The 21,324-nt window shown below is 44.3% G+C and overlaps 2 protein-coding genes across 3 annotated transcripts in view; both read left to right on the forward strand.

Annotated features, from left to right (window-relative positions):
• LOC132872764 (class I histocompatibility antigen, F10 alpha chain-like) overlaps positions 1 to 21,324 on the forward strand; it is a 318,444-nt gene that overhangs the window by 248,388 nt on the left and 48,732 nt on the right. The window lies entirely within an intron of this gene.
• Positions 7,056 to 15,120, forward strand: LOC132872769 (uncharacterized). 2 transcript variants are annotated; one of them, XM_060907839.1, is made up of 6 exons: positions 7,056 to 7,121; positions 7,543 to 7,890; positions 7,969 to 8,007; positions 8,140 to 8,253; positions 8,362 to 8,390; positions 14,885 to 15,120. In XM_060907839.1, exons 1-6 carry the CDS (start codon positions 7,079 to 7,081, stop codon positions 15,002 to 15,004), a joined length of 693 nt encoding a protein of 230 aa, XP_060763822.1. In that variant the 5' UTR covers positions 7,056 to 7,078; the 3' UTR covers positions 15,005 to 15,120. The 2 variants fall into 2 exon arrangements, with proteins under 2 accessions (XP_060763822.1, XP_060763823.1); XM_060907840.1 differs by lacking the exon at positions 8,362 to 8,390 and having other exon boundaries at positions 14,885 to 14,968.

A 21,324-nucleotide genomic window follows, 5' to 3' on the forward strand; every position in this document is an offset into this window, starting at 1 on the left:
GCGCAAGCGAGTTGGTTATGGCCAGGTTCAAACTGTGCCCAAAACAACTTAACCACGGCCATTTCAATTGCCTGATGGCTGTGACAATATTCGCCCCGTTGTTATACAGGCGATCTTTTTCTCCTCTATTTTCCATTCGGCAAGTGTCTCGCGCAATGCGTCTTCTAAATTGTCCGCTGAATGTGTCTCTGGCATGAAACTCGTCTGCAGGCATTTGGACTGCATTGCCCACTCTCGGTCCACATAATGTACGGTAGCTGACATATAGGGCATCATGTTGCAGCTGGACCACATATCCGTGATCAAGGCCAAATATTCCACATCACCTAGCGCTTTTTTTTCTTAACGTGCCAAAGCCTCGGATGAGTATCTAATACTTTTAATAATAATAATAATAATAATAATAATAATAATAATAATATATTTAATAATGTGGTATTAAAATCCCCCCCACGATATGATCGTCCATCACGATGTTTGCACTGTAAACATCGTCAATGCCAATTAAGGGGACATCGCACAGCCCTAGTTGTTGGAACTCAGTTCTGGCCTGCCGTACTTCTGTGCTCCACCCACCTGCTCTGACCTCTACATGGTGATACAATAGATGATGAAATGCACTTTGTTCTACTGACTGTGTGTCTCCTTGTCTGCTTCTCGGACATGTTTTGACTTACATTTTAAACAGCAGGACCTCCGTGATGTTTTTCTGTATTATTTAGGCCCAGAAAACCTGGATTAAGACCCGTCCTCAATTTATATTTCTAATGCCGCTTTTCCACTACAAACGCGGCTGAGCCGTGCCGTGCTGAGTCGAGCTGAGTCGAGCTGAGCGGGGCTGTTGGAGTTGCATTTCGACTACAACCGCGCTGAACCGTGCTGGCTGGAAGTGGGTGGACACATTGGGTGGAGTTAGCGAAAGTGGGTGGACGTCATGTGATGTCGTCGTTAAGCAGCGCAAACAGTGACATCAGTGACAGTGGCGGAACAAGTCAGAGCCGGGCCGGGGGCGGGGCAAATGACCGGGCCCTTTATTAAAGCTTATCATAACATCATTTTAGGCTACAAAATGTCCGCAACTGCGGTGTTTACCAATTTCAACACTACCGGGTGCAACTATGTTATTTAGTACATCAAGTCCTTCAAACGAACATGTAACTCAGAAACAAAAAACATTAGGATACTGTACATGGCTCATAATAAAACATCAATAGCCTATACTGCGCACATTATTTGAAGGGCATACGAATGAGCGCTCAGAGGTTGCAACGGTGACAGGAAGAGTCAGAAATAAAAGGAGGGCGGTGCAAACCTCACTGAATGCACTGTGTTTACCAATTTCAACACTACGGGGTGCAACTATGTTATTTTGTACATTAAGTCCTTCAAACGAACATGTAACTCAGAAACAAAAAAACATTAGGCGACATACTGTACATGGCTCATAATAAAACATCAATAGCCTACTGCGCGCATTATTTGAAGGGCATACGACGAGCCTTGCGCTCCGCGAACTCGTCCACGATGCTCTGTATGTCACTGATTCAGTGATCTTTTAAGCGGTAGTCTCACGACCCGAATAGTAAACAATAAACTTGGAGGACATGGAGTCGTTAGTGTTGCTGGTCTTGGTGCTGTGGCTTGTTGTCACCGACAATGCCAACAGATACTGGCAAGAGCGTATAGATGAGGCGAGGCGCATAAGGCTTCAGAAATTCTCGTAATTCGTAATTATTCTTCTTCCGGGTTTGCGGTGTTTACAGATCCCAGCGCGCTCGCGGGGCGTGTGAGGACACTCCTCCTCACCAATCAGTGCACAGGGGAGTGTCTGCTCACGCCCCCAGCCTCACTCGGCACGGCTTGGCTCGCTTCAGCCCCACTCCAAAACGGTGCGAGTTTTAGGGGCTAAGCAGGGCTGAAGCGAGCTGAGTCGTGCTGGTTTTTGGTAGTCGAAACGCGAGCCGTGTCGGGCTGAAGTGAGCTGAAGCGAGCTGAAGTGAGCTGAAAAAGGGTAGTGGAAAAGGGCCATAAATTTCAGGGTACTACACTGAAAAATAGAGGCCACAGAGGACCTTACCTTAAAGTGTCATGCTCGAGTCAGTGGTGAAGTTGAAAGCTACAACAGGTAATGGGTTGTGTTTTTTTTTTTCCACGAGTCAACTGAGTCTCTACTTTTAAATTAGTCACTGTTTTTCTGTATACACATATCTACCAACTGTATCATAAGATTCCCTTATCCATTTAAAAAACAATGATGTTGATTAATTGTACCACAGGACTAAATAGTTATAGAGTTTTTTTTTTTTTTAAGTCAACACTGGACGAGAAGCGTCTCTAAACAGCTATAGAGAGCCAGACCATAAACCACAAGCGTTTGCTCAAACAAATGCAGCACCTGTCCATTTCACAGAAAGACATGCACAACAGAATATTTTCCAACCACAAACTGATGCACAGCTCTCATCACTGCACCACCACAAGCAGCCGCCTCTCTCCACTCGCTGCATCGAAACCACACATACAAACTTTATTTTCCAGAGCTGGTCTTAGATCATAGCCAGTGGTTTACTGAGGGTCAAACAAACAGATATAAACTATTAAATGTACATTCTTCATATGATTAGTATAAAAAGACCCAAATAACATTTTTTCATGAAAAGCAAACAATTTTTAACCGCCCTAAGCAGCAGACCACTCTGGAGTCATATCTGTATTGTCTTCTTCAGACTTGAGTGTTTTTTCAACCCCATGCTGAATAAATAATTAAATAAATAGTAAAGGCCATGGCGGCACGGTGGTGTAGTGGTTAGCGCTGTCGCCTCACAGCAAGAAGGTCCTGGGTTCGAGCCCCGGGGCTGGCGAGGGCCTTTCTGTGTGGAGTTTGCATGTTGTCCGCGTGGGTTTCCTCCGGGTGCTCCGGTTTCCCCCACAGTCCAAAGACATGCAGGTTAGGTTAACTGGTGACTCTAAATTGACCGTAGGTGTGAGTGTGAATGGTTGTCTGTGTCTATGTGTCAGCCCTGTGATGACCTGGCGACTTGTCCAGGGTGTACCCCGCCTTTCGCCCGTAGTCAGCTGGGATAGGCTCCAGCCTGCCTGCGACCCTGTAGAAGGATAAAGCGGCTAGAGATAATGAGATGAGATGAGTAAAGGCCATACCAATAAACTGTTTACATCTACATCGTTTATGAAAGACAATTAAGATAGGCCATTCATGCGTAAAACTAGTTTTCACTGAAGTTACACTGCTATTAATAACATTAACAACACAACAGTACTTTAATTTTTATTCTACATTAAATGCATTAAAACATTGTCGAGCCCTGGTGTGTGAGGGAGTGGAGGAAGACTCAGGAGACGGGTGGAATTTTACCAGAGCTCCAGGCTTTTGCTTATTCAGTCCGCTTTTCAGTGCACTTTCAGAAACTCAACAAGAAGGACAAATCAACAGAAAAAAGCCCGTCACAGTCTCACGGCCTTCACTCCGTCAAGTTCAAGTTCACACTCCTTGGCATGTGTATGGGTGTATGTGTGGTGTGCATGTCAGACAAGCTCCATCAGCCAGCAATCACTCTCTCTCTCTCTCTCTCTCTCTCTCCAGTTATGGGAGTCACTGAAAGCACACTGAGACACAAATAAGTAGACTGGCAGTGACAAGACACAGGTGAGGATCATCACGCATTACCTGACGATTCAACAAGTCAAGTCAAGTTTATTTGTATTGCGCTTTTTACAATAAACATTGTCGCAAAGCAGCTTTACAGAATTTGAACGACTTAAAACATGAGCTAATTTTGTCCCTAATCTATCCCCAATGAGCAAGCCTGTGGCAACGGTGGCAAGGAAAAACTCCCTCAGACGACATGAGGAAGAAACCTTGAGAGGAACCAGACTCAAAAGGGAACCCATCCTCATTTGGGCAGCAACAGACAGCATGACTATAACATTAACAGTTTTAACATGAAGACAGTTTCGTTGATGTTATAACTCTTCATTGATGGAAACTTGAGTGCAAAACTGTTCATGACAACTGCAGTCCTAAAGTTAGCAAGTCAACTGTAGTCCTCAGCCATAAAAGCATTACTGTAAGAGTCCAGAGCGTCCTCCAGGTGTAACTTTCAACTGTCCTCATGGGGCCGTCCTCCACAGGAGCGATGCGATGAGACTCCAACCAGACACAGGGGACCAGGATGGCTCAAGCAGGTCCGAGGGGCAGAAGAGGTCAGCATCTCAATCTCAGGACCAACATGCAACTCAGAGGGACATATTGGGGGGGGGAGGGAGAGAAAACACAGGTTGTTCGGTATGCCCTAAAAATGACACAAGTATTAAATCTGTGTGGTAGGCTTGCAGAGACAAGAGTCTTGACATCAGGCATAATACACAACAATGGTATGTTAATATGGTTAAAAAATATCATGACCTGCTCTGGCTGGATGCTTGATTGGGTGATGGGAGCACACTCCTCAGCAATGATGGGATGCAGATGGGACCCTTAGGGCTGGCCAAGACAATTCAGTTACATTTCACCGGGTCTGGGACATGCGACAGAATGTCTGACGGCCGATTCCCTGCAGGCTACGATAGCCAGTTGAGGTCTCCACCCTCTCCACCAAAAGATTTCCTGTTGACTCCATGTAACTCAGAGGGACAGATTTGGGGGAGGGAAGAAAACACGGGTTGTTAGGTATGCCCAATGTCACCTGAATAAGTAGGAATAGTATACATACTGTATTGCACTGAGTACAAGCAGGGACTCCGGCAACTAGCTATGACAGCATAACTAAAAGGGGAAAGCCAGAAGGTAACACAGTTATGAGGGAGCCCTGGGACATAAAGCAGCCACCCACTACACCGTCAACAAACTCGAGTGAGCAAGCGAGTGGGGACTGACAGCATCCATACATCCCAGTTTACCAAAACACTCTATGTCTGAGGACCCTCTAGATCTACACCTTTACCTCATAAACACCATTAACAAAAGGCTTGACTAAACAGATATGTTTTCAGCCTAGACTTAAACACTGAGATTTTGTCTGATTCCCGAACACTACTTGGAAGGCTGTTCCATAACTGTGGAGCTTTGTAAGAAAAGGCTCTGCCCCCTGATGTAGCCTTCACTATATGAGGTACCAGCAGATAGCCTGCACCTTTTGATCTACAAGTGGGAGAGGTAATCCGCTGTCACGATTTGTGCCCCAGGCTTGTGTGGACCACCTCGAATTTAAATGGTTGAAGTGGCAGATACCACCTCCCTTAAGAGGTGGTCGCCATAAGGATTTAAGGGTGTGGCTCATTTAGGACGCCATTTAAAGGCAGGAGTGTGCAGTCATTTATGAGGCACTCAAACTGTTTTATGTAATTGCCAATTTGTAAAGCACTTTGATTTTTTTTGGTAGGGGGGACGGTGCTGTATAAATACTACACAAAAACTGTTTAGTCCCGTTTTAAACTGAAACATAGCTTATTGATTTGGCCAAAAAGTGGTAGTATGGTGTTTTTCACATGTAATCACATACACAATCTTGTTGATTAATTATTCATGTTGAACAAAACATCCATCCATCATTTGTAGCCACTTATCCTGTACAGGGTCGCAGGAGCCTATCCCAGTTGACTATGGGTGAGAGGTGGGGTACACCCTGGACAAGTCACCAGGTTATCACAGGGCTGACACATAGACACAAACAACCATTCACACTCACATTCACACCTACATGGACGGTCAATTTAAAGCTACCAATTATACTAACCTGCATGTCTTTGGACTGTGAGGGAAACTGGAGGACCCAGAGGAAACCCACACAGACACGGGGAGAACATGCAAACTCCACATAGAAAGGCCCTCGCCGGCCGCTGGGCTCAAACCCAGGACCTTCTTGCTCCCCCTTGAGTTTCACTGCAGCAGGACCCATCCACAAATAAATGCTTCACTAATATTTTAAACCCCAGCTAACTTGTCCCCAGGATTAGTGGATGGGTGATGAGAGGACTAACTGTGGCCTTCACACTATACTTTTTGCCCCTAAATTGAATAGTGATGGGCACCAGTGGATATTTGTGAACATCCTCGTGTACAGACCTCACCTTCACCAACTGTGCATTTCCCAATGCATGACTGACTTAGGCTTTGATGAGCTGTGGTCTGGTTACACCATGAGTCCACCAAGGCCTGGTGTGTACCCCCTTGAATACTCACTGTCACTCTGTACGTTCCTGCTGTATCGGGGAGGCCTGTCAGGAATGCGGATCAGAATCCCCATCTCCTTAAGGGGACATTGATCCTGGAAATGCCCAACTTTCCTGCCATTCCTGTGGACCTGCCCCTTTGTCCTGGTGGGCATGGACAGTTCCACCTATGGAGAGAGAGAGGGACTTAATGGCAGCACTGGTATGTAGGCACAAAGGGGTGAGGGAAAATGAGGAGGGACACAAGTTCAGGGAGCAGGCTTTCAGGGAATTGTCTGCTCCTGGAAATGCCGCCAGATGGTCCTCTACCAGCTGGACCACCTCATCCAGCAACACCGCACGATGCCACTGAACCCAGGCCGATTAATTTGCCAGTTTTAGCCAACTGACTGGTTTTCAGCTGTAATCATTAAGATGTCACACTTTCCTACTTCTAGTAACTTTTATCAACTCTACAATGAAGCTCCAGCTGCATGTTTAGAGTGTAGCAGTGATCTGAGTGCGCTATACAGCCACAGTATACCTCCATTGTAATTATTATTAACAGTGTTTTTATGAGTCCACTTGGACACAAATCATACTTTAAGAGTTCACTCCACCCTGGGGAACTGGCTGACATGCACCAGCTTTTGCCAGACAGCCTTCATGAAAAACAAACTATACTTTTTTCAAGAAAATGCAGACTCGTTACATTTACCTATGTAGTTGTTATATAGCTAAATGAACAAGCTACGCTTTAGACTTATGATATTAACGTCCCTGTGCTACAGTCATGAAACCACACTGAGATCTGTTCAAACGTAAACCACACCCCCAACACATATAAATCATCATTTGTTTTGCCCATCAGACAGTTTCCTCCTCCTCTCTCACCTGGTACACAGCAGCAATGCTTCAGTTTATGACTTTGCCTTTGTCTCTCTTCATGGCTGGTGAGTGTTAATGACTTTATTAATTGCATTAATCAATAAATTTAAAAAAAAATTGTCGAGACCTCCAAGATCTAATTTTTGTCTGAATATACCACGCTAATGCTAGCACAGTCAAACTTCACAGCAGAAAGTATTAATTGCGATTCTGTCTCTTAATGTCTTCTGTAAGATAAAACAAAGCCAATTAAAGCTGTAAAAAATATTAGAGGAATATTCAAAGTGTCCTTCATTTCTACAGTGAGTAATGTGTTCTAATTTAAAATCCACAGTGTCTAAAGTTCATTACAGGATAGAAAACAATATTTATTGAGAAACTTGTGGAATAGCTGAAGTCTAACGTGAATGTAATCGATCTCTATAATATTGATAAGGCAAATACGTGATGTTTCAGAAACGAGGTTGTGTGTTTTCTGGGTTGCAGGTTTGCTCTCAGAGACTCTGTGCTCTTCAACTGTGGAGGTGGAAGCTGGAGATAAAGCCACTGTTTGGTGCCAACATGAGCTGATTTTTTCAGGTTCCATCTTCTGGTATAAACACACATGTGATTCAGTTCCACTTCTTCTTGGGTGTAAACAGTTTCTTGCGTCTAGTCCATTAAATAATTGTGAGTTGTTTACTGAAAGTGAGCGAATAGTGATGTCTGTTCATGAGAAGAACACGTCTCTCACCATCACCGCAGTAAATGTCTCTGATACAGGACTGTATTACTGCAGCTTCACGAAACGGGTCATAATGGCCTTCAGCAACTCGACCTTTTTACATGTGAAAGGTAAATTTATACAAAGAGAATAGTTTCTATAAAAGTTCACTGCAATGTTTTGAGGTTAAAAAATATTTCCTTTTCCAGATGGAAATCAAACAAATAAGAACTCAGAGAGAACAAAAGGTTTGTTATTTACTCGTTCTTCAAAAAAAAAACTTTTGCAGTCTCTCTATAAAATTGTTTACATTTGTACATGATTATCTCCATTTTTCAATTTAAAATGATTTTGTTGCAAATTATTTCCCCTTTTCCAAGGTTCAGTCTCTTCTCCTGTGTTCTTCGTGCTGACTGTGGTGTTTGGTGCAGTGACTGTGATTCTTCTCAGTGTCCTGATCTTCTTCATACTGAAGCACAGAGAAACACACAGAGGTAAAGTTCTGCTGTCAAAAGTTCAGTGTAATAATAACCCTGCTTTAAAAAATCAAATATATAATGGTAAAATAATAAGTGTTAAGTTTTTCTTTTTTTTTTCTTTAGGTGTTTACGCCGATAAACATGATGATGAGGTAAATCTGAGAATATGAATAATAAAATAAAATACAGGAGCCCTATGAATTACTGACAGCCTCCTAAAATTTGACAAATGATTGTTTTGATGTTGTATTGTGAGATGGTGCAGAATATGGTGTTGTACAGATGCAAATCATAACAATGGGCTTTTTTTCTGGTCATCTTTCGTACTAAAAGTATTAGAGGACGCTGTCTATATACACAAGACTCTGACTGTTTCGAATACTTCTTGTAACTACTGACTGCAGATCAGTTTTCTTCTATAGAGGAATGAACCAGGTAAGAAATGTACAACCCTGATTCCAAAAAAGTTGGGACAAAGTACAAATTGTAAATAAAAACGGAATGCAATGATGTGGAAGTTTCAAAATTCCATATTTTATTCAGAATAGAACATAGATGACATATCAAATGTTTAAACTGAGAAAATGTATCATTTAAAGAGAAAAATTAGGTGATTTTAAATTTCATGACAACACCACATTTCAAAAAAGTTGGGACAAGGCCATGTTTACCACTGTGAGACATCCCCTTTTCTCTTTACAACAGTCTGTAAATGTCTGGGGACTGAGGAGACAAGTTGCTCAAGTTTAGGGATAGGAATGTTAACCCATTCTTGTCTAATGTAGGATTCTAGTTGCTCAACTGTCTTAGGTCTTTTTTGTCGTATCTTCCATTTTATGATGCGACAAATGTTTTCTAGGGGTGAAAGATCTAGACTGCAGGCTGGCCAGTTCAGTACCCAGACCCTTCTTCTACGCAGCCATGATGCTGTAATTGATGCAGTATGTGGTTTGGCATTGTCATGTTGGAAAATGCAAGGTCTTCCCTGAAAGAGACGTCGTCTGGATGGGAGCATATGTTGCCCTAGAACCTGGATATACCTTTCAGCATTGATGGTGTCTTTCCAGATGTGTAAGCTGCCCATGCCACATGCACTAATGCAACCCCATACCATCAGAGATGCAGGCTTCTGAACCGAGCGCTGATAACAACTCGGGTCGTCCTTCTCCTCTTTAGTCCGAATGACACGGCGTCCCTGATTTCCATAAAGATCAGAATGGGCCAAATGGAAGTCCCGACAAAGTTCCTTGTCTAAGATGTCCCGAGCGGGGACCCAACAGCGCTCTTCAGGGCCATAGCCCTCCCAGTCCACTAGGTACTGAAGCCCGCCATGGACGCGGCGGGAGTCCAGCAGGCGGCGCACAGTGAACATGGTCTGACCATGGAGGATGCGGGGAGGCAGGGGATTCCTAGGGGCAGGGGCATAAGAGGACGACAGTACGGGCCGCAACAGGGATACATGGAATGTGGGGTTGATTCTTAGAGACCGGGGCAACTGGAGCCGGTAGGCGACAGGCTTCACCCTGCGTATTACCTTGAAGGGGCCAACATAACGAGGGGCAAGCTTGCGGTTCTCCACCCATAGAGGAAGGTCCTTCGCGGACAACCACACCCACTGCCCAGGGCGGAAGATGTGGGCAGGCCGTCTATGGCGGTTGGCCTGAGTCTGGTTGGCCCTGGAAGTCTGGATGAGAGTCCTCTGAACCTTGTTCCAGGTCTTACGACACCGTCTCAAGTACTGGTTGACCGAGGGCACCCCAGCGTCCTCCTCCTGTTCTGGAAACAGAGGTGGCTGGAACCCGAATTGGCATTGGAATGGCGACAGCCTGGTGGCCGATGACTGCAGGGTGTTATGGGTGTACTCCGCCCATGGCAGCCAGGTGCTCCATGATGTCGGGTTATCCATCACCAGGCTTCGCAGGGTGGTTTCCAGGTCCTGGTTGAGCCTCTCAGTCTGGCCATTGGACTGGGGGTGAAACCGAGAGGAGAGGCTGGCAGTGGCCCCGATAAGCTTGCAGAACCCCCGCCACACTCGGGAGGAGAACTGGGGCCCCTGGTCGGAGACGATGTCCTGTGGGAGCCCGAAGACTTGGAAGACATGGGTGAATATTAGTTTGGCTGTCTCAAGAGCAGAAGGGAGCTTGCATAGCGGTATGAAGCGGCAGGCCTTAGAGAACCTGTCAACTATGACTAAAATGACAGTGTTACCTTGTGAATCTGGAAGGCCCATGATGAAGTCGACCGCCACATGAGACCAGGGATGCCGGGGAATGGGCAGAGGATGCAGGAGGCCCTGGGGATGCTGCCGTGGGTTCTTGCTTCTGGTGCAGACTTCACAGGACAGGATGAATGATCTCACTTCCTTCTCCATGCTTGGCCACCAGAAGCGTCTTTTCAAGAAGTCCAGGGTCCTCCAAGCTCCCAGGTGGGCAGTGAGAGGGGATGAATGACCCCACTGGAGAACCTTGTCCCGGGCTTGACGTGGGACGTACAAGAGGCCCAGTGGCCCCGTCCCAGGACCGGGGTCCTGGTGTTGAGCTTGTCGGATGGCCTCCTCAACACCCCAGCGGACAGGGGCCACAATCCGGGACACAGGGATAATAGGCCCAACTTCACTCTCCCTGTTAGTGGAAGAGAACTGCCTGGAAAGAGAGTCAGGATTGGTGTTCTTAGAGCCGGGGCAGTACGATAGGGTGAAATTGAACCGAGTGAAGAACAAGGCCCACCTAGCCTGTCATGGATTAAGTCTCTTGGCTTGCTGGAGGTACTCCAGGTTCTTGTGGTCCGTCCAAACCAGGAATGGATGTTGCGCTCCCTCCAGCCAGTGCCTCCACTCCTCAAGGGCCAGTTTAACCGCGAGCAGTTCTCGATCCCCCACATCATACCGGGACTCCGCAGGACTCAGATGGTGGGAGAAGTATGCACAGGGGTGCAACCTTCCATCCGAGCATTGAGAGAGGACCACGCCGATGCCACTGTCCGAAGCGTCCACCTTGATGATGAAGGGTTGCGATGTGTCAGGGAGGACCAGAATGGGTGCCATGCAGAAGCGGTGCTTGAGGTCCTTGAAAGCCTTCTCCGCCTGAGGAGACCAGACATAGGACCCACCTGTCTTTTTGGTGAGGTCCGATATGGGCGCTGCTACAGAACTGAAGTTCCTGACAAACTTGCGGTAGAAGTTAGCAAATCCTAAGAACTGCTGAACTTCTTTCACGGACTTGGGAGTGGGCCAGTCCCGGATGGCCAGGGTCTTGGCTGGATCCATCTGGAGTTGTCCCTTCCGTACAATAAAACCCAGAAAGGAGGAGACCTCGGGGACATGAAACTCACATTTCTGGGCCTTTGCAAACAGATTGTTCTGTAGCAGCCTCTGAAGAACCTGGCGGACATGGTGGCGGTGCTCCTGCAAGGACTTCGAAAATATCAGAATGTCGTCAAGGTAGACAAAAGCGTATTGGTTGATCATATCCCTCAAGACGTCGTTAATAAGGGCCTGAAAAACTGCTGGTGCATTGGTGAGTCCGAAGGGCATCACTTGGTACTCATAGTGTCCTGATGGGGTGTTAAAGGCAGTCTTCCACTCGTCTCCCTGTCGGATACGGATGAGGTGGTATGCATTCCGTAAATCCAACTTGGTGAAGACTGTAGCGCCTTGGAGCAGGTCAAACGCTGTGGACATCAGCGAAAGGGGATAATGGTTGCATACAGTGATCTTGTTCAGGCCCCTGTAGTCAATACACGGTCGGAGCCCCCCATCCTTCTTGCCGACAAAGAAGAAGCCGGCACCAGCAGGTGAGGTGGAGGGTCGGATGAATCCAGAGGCCAGGGCATCCTTGATGTATTCCTCCATGGCTTTGCGTTCTGGCTGAGAGAGGGAAAACAGCCTGCCCCGAGGAGGGGTAGCCCTGGGGAGCAAGTCTATGGCACAGTCGTAGGCACGGTGCGGAGGAAGAACGGCAGCCCTACTCTTGCTAAAGACCTCCTTCAGGTCCCAGTACTCCGTGGGAACTTGAGATAACTCGGTGAGATCAGGGGGCTTGGAAGGAGACACAGGAGAACTAGAGAGCAGACAAGAGGCATGGCATGTAGGGCCCCATTCCACAACCCGGCTTGTTACCCAGTCTATGCGAGGGTTGTGGCAGGTAAGCCAAGGAAGGCCTAGAATCACTGGGAACTCTGGCGAATGAATCAGGTGCAGGGATATTTCTTCTCTGTGACCTTGAGACTGGAGAAAAACTGGAGAAGTTACTTGGGTGACTCTACCATCACCTAAAGCTTGGCCATCCAGAGCAGACACAGACAACGGAGCTTCAAGGGGTACAGTAGGAACATTGATTCTTTGGGCAAAGTGAACATCCATAAAATTCCCAGCAGCCCCGGAGTCTAACAAGGCTTGGCACGAGTGGACGGACTCACCCCAGGAGATGGAGACAGGGATGTAGACTCCTTGGCCAGGAAGTTCGGGAGAGAGGGTAGTCCCCGTCACAACCCTACCTCAGCTGGACGGGGTGGTCCCTTTGCCCAAGAGCTCGGGACATGACGCTCGGAAATGGTCAGGCTTGCCACAGTAGATGCAGCACTTGTCCCTCCTTCTGCACTCCCTCTCAGATGCGGAGAGACGAATACGGCCAACTTGCATGGACTCCGGACGGTCACTGGAGGAGGTGGACGGACTCCAGATTGGGGCAGTGAGGCAAGGGAAGGTCCGAACTTGGCGACGCTCTCTAATCCTGTTATCAAGACGGATGGCATGCGAGATCAGAGTTTCCAGGTCACTTGGGCATCCTATAGAGGCCAGACTGTCCTTGATAGGGTCAGACAGACCATGGTGGAAGGCTGAAACTAGGGCAGCCTCATTCCATCCACTGACTACTGCGAGCGTCCGGAACGAGATGGCGTAGTCTGCGACACTACCTCCCTGCCAGATGGACATGAGTTTCCTGGCTGCATCTTTGCTGATGTCCGCCTGATCAAAAAACACAAAGCATCTCCTCCATAAACATCTTGAAATCGAAACACTCGGGTCCCTGTCTCTGCCAGATGGCTGTTGCCCAAGCTCATGCCTTATCAGCTAACAAAGTTATTACATATGCAATCTTGCGGCGGTTCGAAGTGTAGGTGGTAGGCTGGAGCTCAAAGGTGAGTTGGCACTGGGTAAGGAACTCCCGGCACTCACCGTGCTTGCCGTCATACCTCTGTGGTGCAGGAAGGCGGGGTTGTGAGGTGAAGGAGGCAGCATGGCAGGAGGCACTGGAGCGGGAGCAGATGGTGGAGCAGGGGGAGGATCAGGAGATGGGGGCAGAGGAGTCAGCTGTGCCAGGGCCTTCCCAATCTGCTGAAGCAGTGCATCGTGGCGAGCAAGGGCCTCATATTGGCTTGCAAGTGTTCGTCCATGAGTGTCCATGGTAGCTCCCAAGCTTGTTAAAGCAGCCATAATTTTCTGAAGTTTAGCCAGCTGAAGAAGCCTCTGCTGAGTCAGTCATGACTGAGTCTTTCTGTTAGGTTTTGCTGGGAATCGAACCCGGGTCGCTGGTGTGGTAACCCAGCAAACCCCCACTAGGCCACCAGGGGAATGACTCAAGTGCAGAGGAGTGGGACGAAAGTGGAGTTCAAAACAGTTTATTGCCAAAGCTCAGAAGATCAGGAAAATCCAAACGCAAAAAATCCACAAAAGTAAAATCCAAATGCATAGAAGATACAAGGGAAAACAAAACATCCAAAAGTTCAAAGTCCAAAAATGCAAAAACCAAAGAGGAAGAGGCAAAAACCCAAATGCTCAGAAGATACAAAAGTGGCAAGTCTCTAGTTAAAAAACAGTCCAAAAAGTCCCAAGAAAGCAAAATATCAAAAACATAAGTACACAGGCAAGGTACACGGAGCAGAGGTACTAGCCCTGAACAGCACAAAGACTCAGTGACTAGAAACCCAACTGAGGAAGTATAAATACCCCAAAATAATTGAACACAGGTGCAAATAGGTAATTAAGACTAGGTGGGGCACAAGGCACATGAAAAACAAAGAAGCACATGGCTGTCAAAACAAAACCCCCTAGCTGTCAAAACAAACATAACAAGACAAAGATAAAATAGTGGCCTCTAGAGGCCAAGACTGTCCCAAGTCCTAACAATATTATGCACTGTAGATGATGATATGTTCAAACTCTTTGCAATTTTACACTGTCAAACTCCTTTCTGATATTGCTCCACTATTTGTCGGCGCAGAATTAGGGGGATTGGTGATCCTCTTCCCATCTTTACTTTTGAGAGCCGCTGCCACTCCAAGATGCTCTTTTTATACCCAGTCATGTTAATGACCTATTGCCAATTGACCTAATGAGTTGCAATTTGGTCCTCCAGCTGTTCCTTTTTTGTACCTTTAACTTTTCCAGCCTCTTATTGCCCCGTCCCAACTTTTTTGAGATGTGTTGCTGTCATTAAATTTCAAATGAGCCAATATTTGGCATGACATTTCAAAATGTCTCACTTTCGAGATTTGATATGTTGTCTATGTTCTATTGTGAATACAATATCAGTTTTTGAGATTTGTAAATTATTGCATTCTGTTTTTATTTACAATTTGTACTTTGTCCCAACTTTTTTGGAATCAGGGTTGTAGCTGCTCTGACGTGTCGTCTGTATCATTGCAGGAGCAGGAGGCTGATTCAGTGAATTACGCTGCTCTACAGGTCTCTCAGAGGAAAATCAGAAAGACAGGTGGACATGGTGAAATTCTGGATACACATGTTGTATTTTTGGCGATCAGATAATAATCTAGCAATGTTGTGGTAACATGCTGACATAATATCACATATAATTTATTGTTTGTGATGTTTTCTGCTTTTCATCACAGCAGAAAATACACAGTATGTAGGAAGAATTACACTGGAGATCTATAATACATTTGCATGAATAAACCTTATGTATATCTCATTTTGCATCGCCCTTCTTTTACTGCCTATCAGTTCACTAACATGAAATAAAACTGTTTAGCAAAAAAAAAATCTGACAAATATATGACTGAGGAAAGTTCAATGTTTATTTGCTAAGTAATTTAATTTCATTTTCAGGTTTTATTTAAGTGATATATAATTGTAATCATTTTATAATAATTTTTTTTTATGTGTGCAGTATTTTTTACTCTACACACAGTGTATTGCTACAACTATGAATGTCTTAGATTATCATATCTGTATATTTATTAATGAATATTCATGAATTCAGTGTCTTGAGTGCAATGCAGGTTACAATAAATAAAATCTAATTTCACTGTTCATCAGTTACAACACTGAACATCTAGCCAAACGTGGTCAAACTTTAAGCCTCACAATCTATTTTCCATTTCATCGTTCATTTTCTCTCATTACTATAATCCCTTTCATGCCTCTAATATTTTTAAACATCTTGTTAATAGGTTGGGCAACAGCAAAAACTCAAGAACCTTTGGTATAAGTTGGCCATCTGGTGGTACATACTGCAGGTTAAGAGGTTCAGGGTGAAATAAACCACGTGAAAATATCTGACACTGAGGGAATCTGATAGACTGCTGCATTGTGTTTCATATCGATGGGCAGATGAAGGCTTGTGACACTCCTGAGTTTTTTTCTGATTGCACCAGGAACTTAGCCGAAGCTTTGGAGCATTTGGAGCATCTAAAAGTTTATGGATATGATAATGCTCCAATATATTTTTCACATTATCTTCTTCTAGAGTTGTTCTTTGTTGTCAGCACTATAAACAGTATGAAAGTGTATAAGCTCCAATCAAGTCAATCTTATGATGACTAAATAAACATATGTCATGTTGCATTACAACCCCAAATCAGAAAAAGTTGGGATGGCATGTTGAAACTTAACGTAAAACTGAAAACAATGATTTGTAAATAATCTTTGACCTGTATTGCACTTACAACAGCACATTATTTGATGTTTTACCGAATGGATTTTATTGGGTTTTTTTTTTAAATAAACACTTATTTCAATTTTTATTCTTGTAATACATTTAAAAAATGCTGGGACAGTAACGTATTTTCTGAGGGAAACGGTATTTCAATGCACTCTATACTTGTATATGGACATACTGACAAGAAAGCTCTCTTGAAACTTGAATACTTCCAGGATGGTTATGATGGGGAAAATTTCATCAGTCTGGATCTGAAAACTCTCACCTGGACTGCAGCTAAACCTCAAGCTATGACAAAACACAAGTAGTTATAAGAATCCTGGTTACACTATGGGCTGGAAGAACTACCTGGAGAACATCTGCATCGAGTGGTTAAAGAAGCACGTGTGTTACTGCAGAGAGACTCTGAAAAGGAAAGGTAAAGTGTGTGATCTGTTACTGTAGCGCTGCGCACACACATACACCACTTCTTCTGTACTGTTGTTATGACCCTAACATAGGTCTTGTGTCTTCCTGATGCTTTCTATTCTGTCATATTCCCTTCTTTCTTTTAATCTATTCAGTTGTATTGTCATGACTGTCTATTCTTTTCTACAAACTAAAAAGAATGTGCGTAGCATTTTGTCATTTTTTCTACATCTTCAAAATGCTTTCTATTCAATCATATTCCCTTCTGTTCTCTTATAATATACTCTATTATATTGTCCTAATGTCTATAGACCCCTTCGCATGTTTGTAAACAAACCGACTGTTGCCAGGATGCGCGCGCAGCCTGGACTCAGAAACAATGGCGCTGCCCATAGACTGGCATTATGAGCTGTCAGATTATGCAAAACAATTGTCGTTACAAGATCGAGAATGCTACATAAATAAGTTAACTCTAACAAGTGGACATCGCCTACCGGATCTGTATTTAATTAAAGAGTGGACGGACGATGTTAGTAAGTTCCCTGGTATACAATGGCCAGATATATACTCATACCTTACTGACAAGACTTCAGTGTACACCCACGAAAACCTTCGTGCCTACATCATCATCATCATATTTCCCTCTTGGCACATTACTGGCCTTGGGGCGCTCCTGATGGGGGTAGTCTAACATCCATCAGTTGCATAAGCCTTGTTTTGTCCATCATACACCGTCTAGCCTGTGTCCTATCCACCCCAAGCAACTTTTCGACCTTAGTCCAGACTTTGGTCGGTGTTCTACAATCAAAAAGAACTTGCTTTTGTATGGCCCAGTTTTGTAACCTGCAAACATGGCCTAGGTATTTCAAATACTGGTGTTGACAGAAGATGCAGATAGAAGGAGTGTTTGTAAGTTCCCTCAGTTTTTCATTGGAGATTTTGTATCTCCAATCTAGTTCACTGTCATCGGACACTTGCTTTTCTCTTGTGGGAGCATTGATGCGTTGAAACCCACCCTTGACCATTTTCCTTAGAAATCCGTTCCAGATCACTTCCACTGTGTCGAACTCTTTTTCAGTCAGTGCACATGCCTGTATACTATATAGAAGGCGAGATCGCACGCACGTGGTGAGGAATCTGACTCGAGTTGATAGTTTGACTCGCTTATCTGTGAGAATATGTTTTAGCTCATTCCATTTCTGGTAGGCCGCTCCAATTCTTGCAAATAGGAAATAAGACGTCTTTTCTTCATCGTTGGTAATTGTATACCCGAGGTATTTAAAAACCCTTACATTCTTAATTTTGTTACCATCAATGGTGAGCAGACTTGCCTGGCTCTTTATTTCCTCATTTACGTTGAAGGCCATAGTTTCTGTTTTTACATAAGCCATTTTCAAGCCGAAGCGTGCAAAGGTTCGATCGTAAATCTCTAGGGTGTTCTTTAGTTCATCTATTGAGTTTGCAAAAATCGCCTCATCATCAGCATACAACAATTCAGTAATCTGGGTAGTTCCACGTGCTGGGGCCTCTGAGCAGTATTCCCGTGGTGATACTTCATTGGGAATGCAGTATGTAACATTCACACCTGCACCTGGGCAATCCCTTAGTACTTCATTTCATGCTACCCTGACTACAAAGTCCATATAGATATTGAATAGGACAGGGGACTCAAGTGCGCCTTGGCGACATCCTACCAGTGTATCGAAGAGATGCTTACTTCCTTTCACAAACGCTTTTGTGCCGGTGTACAGTGCATGCAGTATGGATACTAAATGGGGGGATTTCAGTCTGATCTTCAGACACTTAAATAAGGCATCCCTTGGTATCCAGTCGTATGCTGCTTTGAGGTCCACAAATGCTATGTACACTGGTTCCTTTGATCTCTTTGTATTTTCAAGTAGCTGGCGTAGTATATATATTGCATCTGTAGTTGACCAGTTTGCTCTAAAGCCAAACTGTGATTGCAGGAGGATGTACTCATAGGTTTCCCTTATTCTTTCAACAACTATTCCAGACAGGACTTTGGATATCGTGGCTATTATACTAAGCCCTCTGTAATTCTCTGCCAGTGATCTTAAACCCTTCATGTATAGGCAAGTAATACTAGCTGTTAGCCACTTTGCTGGAACTTGAGCACAAGACCAAATCAAGCTGATGAGTAGTACCATAAAGTTAAGAAGACCGATGATTCCCCCCCATCTGTCCCTCTGAGTTACATGTTGATCCTGGGATTGAGATGCTGGCCTCTTCTGCCCCTCGGACCTGCTTGATCCATCCTGGTGCCCTGTGTCTGGTCGGAGTTTTATCGCCCCACTCCTGTGAAGGACGGCCCCATGAGGACAGTTGAGGGTTATACCTGTTAAAACTGTTAATATTATAGTCAGGCTGTCTGTTGTTGCCCAAATGAGGATGGGTTCCCTTTTGAGTCTGGTTCCTCTCGAGGTTTCTTCCTCATGTCGTCTGAGGGAGTTTTTCCTTGCCACTGTCGCCACAGGCTTGCTCATTGGGGATAGATTAGGGATAAAATTAGCTCATGTTTTAAGTCGTTCAAATTCTGTAAAGCTGCTTTGCGACAATGTTTATTGTTAAAAGCGCTGTACAAATAAACTTGATTTGATTTGATGATTGCGAATATTTCAGTTGTTCAGCATATATTTTATCTATTCCTTGACATTTGCCATTCTTAAGTTTCTTGATACTGTGTTCTATTTCTCCTTGCTCTGGTACTGAGTCATCTATTTTCGGAGCATCATCTGGTGGCAGTATGTATGGGTAATTCTCCGGATGTTCCGGTTCAGGCTGTGGTTCATACCCACGATCGCTGAAGTGCGTAGAGAAATGCTCCTCCAACCTACGCATTGGGACCAATGGTCTATTGAACCATGTTAGAGATGTATACTCCTTCATCAAACGAAACTCTTGTTCTGTGTCTCTTTCTTCACTTGCAGCATTCAGTAAGTCAGCCTTAGTTTGGAAATAATTGTTCTTCAACTCTGTTCGCATCTTTCTTGTCTCATAGTATAGGATCTTTCTTTTATTGGGGTCCTATTCAGCCCAATATTTCCGTGTGAGGTCTTGGTATACTGAGTTCGTCCATGGCTTATTCAGCTCTCTTTTACTTTTTGATGGTATTATTTCTTGGGATGCCTCTATGATTGCCTCAGTCATCCTTTCTTCTACTGTGTCTATTTCGGTACTATCTTCACCATGTCCCAACAGCAAAGGGTCTAATTTTGCACTATACTGTCCTTGAATCTTCAAGTCATCCCTCAATTTATTCATATCCGGACGTGTGGGAGGAAGTCTGGATTTTCGAAAGATCTTGTGTACTTGTCTCCGAGTTGGGAATGCAGCAGTCATAACCACAATGTGATGATCAGAGTCAAATAGTTGACTTTGCATCGGGTAGACTCGACAGTTCGTGGTTGATCGTTTCACGTACCAATCTGACAGGATGTAATCTAGCCTGCGCTTATAGCCAAGGTTCGACACAAATGACCATCGGTGTTCATCAGATTTAGTTGCAAACATCGTGTTTAGCAAGAATAGATCTTCACTTTCAGCTGTTTCTATCAGGCATAATCCGTTAAAGCTCGTTGGGTTGTTGTCATTGAATGGGCCAACACTGCGCCATCTATTCATGTCACAATCATGTCCAATTGTAGCGTTAAAATCTCCAGCGACTATAACTTTGAAGGAGGGATGTTCGTTCTTATATTTATGTACTAGTTTCTGGAGGGTTTGATAGAATGATTGCTTCGTTGATTCTGCGTATTGTTCAGTTGGGCAGTAGCAGTTTATAATAGATAACTTCACACCACACACAGTGACGCGTACCATTGTCATTCTTCCTTCAACCACGTGGTTTACATCCAGTAATCTCACATGGGGTGCTAGTACTAATCGCAACACCTGCCTTAGCCGTTTTCATACCATTACAGATTATCGTCCAGCCATCAAGTACTGGGTCACTGAAACAAATTTCTCCTTCTCCTTTTTGTTTCACTTTCTGCATACAGGTTATGTCATGAGATAGATTCTTGAATTGAATAACACAGTCAGCAAGCTTGAGTTCACACACTGTAAGCCCGGATAAGTTGAGTTTACTTAAAAAATTTGAGGAAAGTGGTTGCCTTAAAAAAAATTAAGTAATGTATAATCAAAACTTGAGTGAATTAAACTTAAATGCTTGATTGGAATGGAATTGCTATTTTAAGTACAACACACTAGATACCAAGTTGATTTAACTTAAAATCTTTTGCTAAACCAATTGCTTTGTGTAATTATTAAATGTAACATATTAAGTTCATTACACTAAATGCCAAGTTGGTTTAATGCAATATAAATAGCAATATTAACTTTAATGAACAAAAAAAGAAAACAAATGTACATTCTTTTTCTCTTTTATTTTACTGTAGATAGCACATTTACAAAAAAAAAAGGAGCAGAAAAAAAACAATCAAATCCTGGATTCACAAGACTTACAGCATGGTGTTCATCTTTCTTAATGGCAGGACTGAGAAAATATGCATATACTATATAAGATTTTCACTGACAGAAATATTTACTTTCAGAGAGAGAGGGAGAGAGAGGGAGACAGGAGGGCAGAGAGAGAGAGGATGGAAAAGGTAAGCAATAGTGATGAACTGACACACCAAAAACCTACTTAACCAAATAACATGTCCAAATAAATCCAAACAGTGATACACCAACGGACCGTCGCCTTCCTTTCTCTCTCCTTCTGCCTTGTGCTGCGCACCGTGGAAGAGCGCGTTTTCTG

Source organism: Neoarius graeffei, chromosome 24 (genome assembly GCF_027579695.1).
Source record: "Neoarius graeffei isolate fNeoGra1 chromosome 24, fNeoGra1.pri, whole genome shotgun sequence".
NCBI classification, from domain to species: domain Eukaryota; kingdom Metazoa; phylum Chordata; class Actinopteri; order Siluriformes; family Ariidae; genus Neoarius; species Neoarius graeffei.